This window comes from Physeter macrocephalus, unplaced genomic scaffold, assembly GCF_002837175.3.
Source record: "Physeter macrocephalus isolate SW-GA unplaced genomic scaffold, ASM283717v5 random_283, whole genome shotgun sequence".
NCBI classification, from domain to species: domain Eukaryota; kingdom Metazoa; phylum Chordata; class Mammalia; order Artiodactyla; family Physeteridae; genus Physeter; species Physeter macrocephalus.
In genome coordinates this window covers 8,894-15,630 of record NW_021145569.1, presented here as the reverse complement: position 1 = coordinate 15,630, position 6,737 = coordinate 8,894, and the positions used below count along the sequence as shown (strand labels likewise).

At 56.2% G+C, this 6,737-nt stretch overlaps 1 protein-coding gene across 1 annotated transcript in view; it reads left to right on the top strand.

Moving 5' to 3' along the window:
* Positions 1-1,823: 1,823 nt before the first annotated feature.
* Positions 1,824-6,737, top strand: part of LOC102994402 (EH domain-containing protein 2) — a 9,020-nt gene continuing 4,106 nt past the window's right edge. The window contains exons 1-3 of the mRNA XM_028484953.2: positions 1,824-1,935; positions 3,954-4,414; positions 4,950-5,047. Of these exons, the coding sequence (XP_028340754.1) occupies positions 4,011-4,414; positions 4,950-5,047 (502 nt within the window). The 5' untranslated portion in view covers positions 1,824-1,935; positions 3,954-4,010. The remainder of the gene's footprint in view (positions 1,936-3,953; positions 4,415-4,949; positions 5,048-6,737) is intronic.

Sequence of the window (6,737 nt, the reverse complement as noted above, 5' to 3'; positions counted from 1 at the left end):
GTCCTTGGGACCAATCTTTTTTTTTTTTTTTTTTTTTTTTCCATGTGGACCAGTTTTAAAGTCTTTATTGAATTTGTTACAATATTGCTTCTGTTTTATGTGTTGGTTTTTTGGCCTCAAGGCAATGTGGGACTTAGCTCCCCCATCAGGGATCCGGCCCGCACCCTTTACACTGGAAGGTGAAGTCTTAACCACTGGACCGCCAGGGAAGTCCCGGGACCAAACTTCTTAGATACTTGTTCTTAGATGCTAGAAGCAGCAGAGTGGGGCATCTGGAGGGGGGGGGGTCCCTTTTCTACAGCTGAGCTATCTGGAAAAAGAGGCCAGGAATGGCTACCTCAGGGCCCAGATCACCTGGACACAGAGCAGGATTGGAACCCAAGATTGACAGTGTCCGAACTACAAGTTCACTGGCTGCCCTCTTCATCTTCTTTTATTTTTTAGGTTATTTATTTATATTTATTTATTTATTTTGGGCTGCGTTGGGTCTTCATTGCTGCTCACGGACTTTCTCTAGTTGCGGCGAGCAGGGGACTACTCTTCGTTGCGGTGCACAGGCTCTAGGCGCGCGGGCTCAGTAGTTGTGGCTCACGGGCGCTAGAGCGCAGGCTCAGCAGTTGTGGCGCGGGGGCTTAGTTGCTCTGCGGCATGTGGGATCTTCCTGGACCAGGGCTCGAACCCGTGTCCCCTGCATTGGCAAGTGGAGTCTTAACTACCGCTCCACCAGGAAAGTCCCTGAAGGTGTATTCTTAACCACTGCGCCGCCAGGGAAGTCCCATCAGTATATTTTTAAAAATCCACAAGTCTGGTGCTTTCCTGGCGGTCCAGTGGTTAAGACTCCACGCTTCCACTGCAGGGGGCCCCGGTTCGATCCCTGGTTGGGGGACTAAGATCCCGCATGCCGCACGGCCAAATAAAAAAAAATTTTTTTTTTTTAAATCCACAAGTTTGTGACATAGTAATAGGGGCTGGTGTATCAGCGCACGATTAGCTGTGGGTCTAATCAGCGATGAGTAAACAATCCCTAGAAATTCCAAAACAACCGAAGTGTGAGAACATCAGCGATTCCTCTTGGTGACGGTCTAAAATCCCTGCTCTCATGGAGCTCATTTTCTCGTGAGGGAGACCGTCGCTGAAGCAGAGAAATGTAAAATATGTAGAGTGGTGATAAACACGGCAGAGAAGAATAAAGCAGCGATAATGGATAAATCGTGGGAGATCAGGGAGGGCTTCTCAGAGGAGGTGACATTTGGGTGGAGACCTGAAGGGGGGGGAGGGAGGGAGCCACTTGGATCCCTGGGGGAGACAGCATTCCGGATGGAGGAACAAGAAGGGCAAAGGCCCTGAAGTTGGAAGGTTGTATGAGGAACAGCGAAGAGGCCAGTGTGGCTGGAGCTGAGTGAGCGAGGGGGAGAGAGAAGGAGGTGAGGGCAAAGGGAGCCCGCAGATCGTTCAGGGTCTTGTGGGCCCCTCTGAGGGCTTTGGCTTCTACTTGGAGTGAGAGAAGAACCAAGTGTTGTGAGCAGAGGAGTTTCATGAACTCGTTTAAGTTTTAAAATTATTATTATGGATAATAAATTATTATTATTATTGGTGTTATTGTTTTATTATTACTATTCCCATGTTAGGAAGGGAGACAGGGAGTTTGAACCCGGGACCGGGAGCCCGCGCGCTCACCCATCTCGCAAAGGCGCCCTGCCACTCCCCACCGGGGGGCGCCAGAGGCCCGGCGCCCGGCTTCGGGGGGGGGCGCGGGGGCGCCTTGTCCCGCCCCCCCCCCCGCCCCTCCCGTCCCGCCTCCCCGCTCTCGGCCCCACCCGGCTCAGACGGCTCGGGACTGGACCGCGAGCACAGGCCGATCCGCGGGCGCCTTGAATCCCCGCGGGACCCCCGCCCAGCTCGCCCGCCGGGTCCAGCCGCCTGCGCGCCCCACCGGTGAGTGGTCCCTGACCGCAGCTGTCGCCTCCCAGCGTCCGCCCGCGGAGCCCCCGAGTCTGCCTTGGCTCCGAGTTATTCCCCAGCTCGCCAAAGACCCTCAGTCCCCACCCCAGTCACTGTGTAACCGTCTCCCGGGTCTCCCCACTCCCTTCCGGAACCTCCCTGTCTCCCCCACTCCCCCCAGCCCCTTCCAGTCTGTAACAGTGTCCCCCACTCTCCTCCTCTCTTCCAGTGTCTCCCACTCCCCCATCCTCTCAGCCAGAGGGGATCCCCTCCTTGGGGGTCTCCCTCCACCGCCCTCATCCATCTCTGTCCTATTTGGTCCCTCCTCCCACGCACAAGCTCGTCTCCTACCTCACCGACCCGATCGCCCGTCCGGTCACCCCCAAAGCGTCCTCCCCAAGATGTCCCCCAGGTCCCTCCCTGCATAGGACACCACCCAGGGCGCCTTCCCTCTGCCAACATCCCAGGTCCTGGCTCCAGCCTCTCCTTTACCTCTCTGGCACACCTTCCCCGAACTCTTCTCCTTTTTTTTTTTTTTAAGTATCATTATGGTTTTATGTATTTTAACATATTTGATTTGCAGTTATTTTTGATGTTCAAATTGTCCCATCTTTGGCCAGTGGGAGTCCTGTCAAGCTGAGTCTGTGTCCCTGTGACATGCCCCATCTATGTCTGAGCACTTCCCCACTGTCTGACCCAGGCTCACTTGTTCTTTCCCCACCTCAGCCCCAGAATCAGCCATTTCTCCAAGAAGCCTCAGTTTCTCTTTTAGTGGAAAAGGGTATTTAGAGACTCCAATCTGACGAAAAGTTGGTTCTGTGAAAAGATCAGTGCAATTATAAACATCCACTTAGACTGATCAAGGGGGGAAAAAAAGAAAAAGCAGACACAAACGACTGATATCAGGAATGAAAGAGGGGACATCACTACAGATCCTACAGAGCATGAAAGGATGGTAAGGAAATGTGGAGAACAAGGTCTGGGTGCTGGAAGTGCTCCCTGCTGCTGGGTAGGTAATTGTTTCTCTCCCTAACTCCTTACACCTATGATAGGAGCGCAGGCTCCGAGGTCAGGCTGCCTGGAGTCCCAGCTTGAGCACTTTCTAGCGAAGTGATCTTGGGCAAGTTATTGCTATCTTCTTGAACCTACATTTCCTTGTCAGAAAAGTGGGGATAATAGTAGCCCTACCTGACAAGGTTTTTGTGAAGGTTAAGTGAGTTAGAGCAGTGTCTGGCATGCAGTGATCATAAATGTTACTATTCTTGTGAATGCCCAAGCCCCATCATGATCTGGGGGGACCCAGGCAGTAGTTCAGACTCGTTTCTCATCCTTGTGCGCATGTGTCCAGCCACTCTGTCCATCCATTCCACAGCTCCAGGTCATGATACCCCCCATCCTCTCTGCCTAAATGCCCTTGTCATGCCCACTCTTTAGGGAGCAGCTCCAAAGCCAGCCCAGCCAGAGCTTTCCCAATCCTGTGGTTGGCTCACCATGTGCCCCTCTGGTGCCTACAAGTCCACTTGCCCGGCATTTCCCAAGCATCATTGACCGCTTGGTGCCCAGGTTCTCTCCTCACTGGAGGCTCTGACTGTGGGGGGGGGGGGGAGGGCTGGTCTCTGGAGTATTTTTGCATCCACAGCTCTTGACACATGGTGTGATTTCAGTGAAAATGTGCCAAATAGTGGGAGGGGTGGAGGAGAAAGGAAAAGATGAAGGAATACACTTCTTCCAGTCAGCTTCTGCATCCTTCCCTTTGTTTATCTCTTGGTCTTCCACCATCAATCCCCCTTCTTCAATCATGCCACTGTTACTCTCCTTCTCTTCCTCCAGCTGGAATAATCACCTTCTTCCTCCTTCAGCCATCAACTCCTGCCATCCACCAACAGTGCTCTAAGAAGCTCCTCTTCCCTACCCGTTCCACCATCTTTCTCCATCTGTTCGACCTCCTGGCTCCCTTTCTTCTCCACCTCTTCCTCCAGGCAGTCCGCCATCGACATCCTCTCCTCCCACAGGTAGCTCTCCCCCCGTGCATCTCCATCAGCGAGCTCAGCAGACAGTGTACAGCCACCATGTTCAGCTGGCTGAAGCGGGGCGGGGCTCGGGGCCAGCAGCCCGAGGCCATCCGCACGGTGACCTCAGCCCTCAAGGAGCTGTACCGTGAAAAGCTGCTGCCTCTCGAGGAGCACTACCGCTTCGGGGCCTTCCATTCACCAGCGCTGGAGGATGCTGACTTTGACGGCAAGCCCATGGTGCTGGTGGCCGGTCAGTACAGCACGGGCAAGACCAGCTTCATCCAGTACCTGCTGGAGCAGGAGGTGCCCGGCTCCCGGGTGGGGCCTGAGCCCACCACCGACTGCTTCGTGGCCGTCATGCATGGTGACACCGAGGGCACCGTGCCTGGCAACGCCCTCGTCGTTGACCCAGACAAGCCCTTCCGCAAACTCAACCCCTTTGGGAACACCTTCCTCAACAGGTGTGCAGCCAAGAGCCAGGAGTGCATCTTCCTGTCCCTGGCCCCCAAACCTGCCCCATCCCTGCCTGTGTTTCTTGCCTTTTCAGCCCCAATTCCCTTCTCTCTACTAGATCCTTCCTCTTCCTGCCTTCTCTAGGGGAGCAGTTAAGCCAGGGACGCATGGGTTCAACCGCTGTCTAGCTGGGTGGCCTTGGGCAAGTGACTTAACCTCTCTGTTTCTCTCCTATCCTCATCTGGGAAATAGGGATAACCATAGTCCTTACTCCATAGGGCTGTTGTGAGGACTAGATGAATTAACACCTACAAAGTGCTTAGAACAGTACCCGGCACAAAGTAAGTGCTCAATAAACACCAGCTCTGATTGTTTTTTTTTTTTTTTATAGTTATTATTCTCTGTCCTGATCTTCCTTTTCTCTTTCAAGATCCTTCCGTTCCCTGAACCTGATTCTCCTTGGTGCAGTCCTGGGTTCCCTTCTTATGTGTCCTCTCCTCCTACCCCTCCCTGCACTGACCCCTGACCTTCCCTCTACCCCAGGTTCATGTGCGCCCAGCTCCCCAATCAGGTCCTGGAGAGCATTAGTATCATCGACACCCCAGGCATCCTGTCGGGGGCCAAACAGAGAGTGAGCCGCGGTGAGTGAGGCCCGGACCCCCGGGTCTGAGGGAGGAGGGGCCGGGGGCCTGGACCCCTGGGTCTGAGGGAGGAGGGGCCGGGGGTCTGGACTCCTGGGTCTGAGCGGGGAGGGGCCGGGGGCCTGGATCCCTGGGTCTGAGGGGGGAGGGGCCGGGGGCCTGGACTCTTGGGGCTGAGCAGGGAGGGTCCCAGGGTCTCTGCTAGGACTTGGGCCTGTGTCCGCCGGCCCTGAGCTGGTGGGGTAGCAGAAGGGAGCTGGTGGAAGGCTGTGATTCCTCCATGTTGGCACACGTTGAAGGGTGGGGGAGGCGTGTGGGTGAACATGTGCGAACGGGCTGCAGCTGCATGTCTGGGTGGGTCTGAAGGATGGAGGGGGAGAGATCAGGAGAGACAGAGAGAGATACACAAAGTCAAAGATGGACAGAGGTTCAGAGGGCGAGGCAGCGGTACAGAGAGACAGGAGACCCAGCGAGGAGGCTGAGCCGGGCAGGCAGGCCCTGGGCCCATGTGAGCTCTTGGCTCTGTGTCTGGGCCACAGATGGGGCTGAGGAGGACCTGGGAAAGGGAATCTGGGCGGGGGCCAAGGGCGGCCTGGAATTTATAAACAGCTGTGCAGGGGGAGTGCGGAGGGGAGGGGGTGAATTCCAGCGGGGCCTCCGAGGGAGCCCGGCCCCCACCCTCATTCCACCCAGCATTTCTGTCCCCTTCCACCCCTGCCCCGCCAGGCCTCGGAGGCCAGGAACTGGGGCAAAGGAGGCTGTAGTGTGGGGCAGAGGGGAGTGGGAGGCGACTGCAGGGAGGCAAGGAGGCTGGGCTTCGGGGGGAGGGCGCCCACGGTTACGGGGGTCCCCTGGCCACCACCCAGGAGACGCCTGTTCCCCGGAAGAGAGGCAGGAGGCAGCTGCAGAAGCAATGGCGCGCGGAGCTTGGGGTGTGGGCCTGGGAGAGTCGGAGGGGAGGGAGGCCTCCAAGCCAGGGCAGGGGTGCAGGGTGGGAGCCCAAAGGAAGTGGGAAGAGCAGAGAACAGGGTCTCCTTCCCTTTCAGCAGAGGTAGGGGAAGAGGAGAGTCCGTCCGTCTGTCTGTAAGGCTGTGTGTGTGTGTGTGTGTGTGTGTGTGTGTGTGTGTGTGTGTGTGTGTGTGCGCGTGAGTGTCTGGGAGTCGGTGCCCGCGATTGTGGCAGGGTGTGACCCCGTGTGCGGCTCTGAGGGACTCCGGGGGGTTTGTGGGATTGTGTGTGGCAGTGACTGGTGGTGTCTCCGTATGTGGTGGTTTTGTGAAATGTGTGTGTGAGCGTGCTGGGCAAGGGACTTTTCTGTGACTGTACGCATCACTTAGTGTGTGTCTGGGAAAGTGTGTGATTGTGGGTGTGACTCTGAGGTGTCCGGGCTCTGCTTGGGGCCGTACCTGTGTGTGACCGTGCAGGAAGGGCCGAGGGGATTTTGTTGGATTGGGTGTGACCGCATGTGATTGTATCTCTGTATACAGTTGTGCCCTTGTGTGTACAGCGAGGGGTGTGTGTGTGTGTGTGTGTGTGTGTGTGTACAGCGAGGGTGTGTGTGTGTGTGTGTGTGTACAGCGAGGGGTGTGTGTGTGTGTGTGTGTGTACAGCGAGGGTGTGTGTGTGTGTACAGCGAGGGTGTGTGTGTGTGTGTGTGTGTGTACAGCGAGGGGGTGTGTGTGTGTACAGC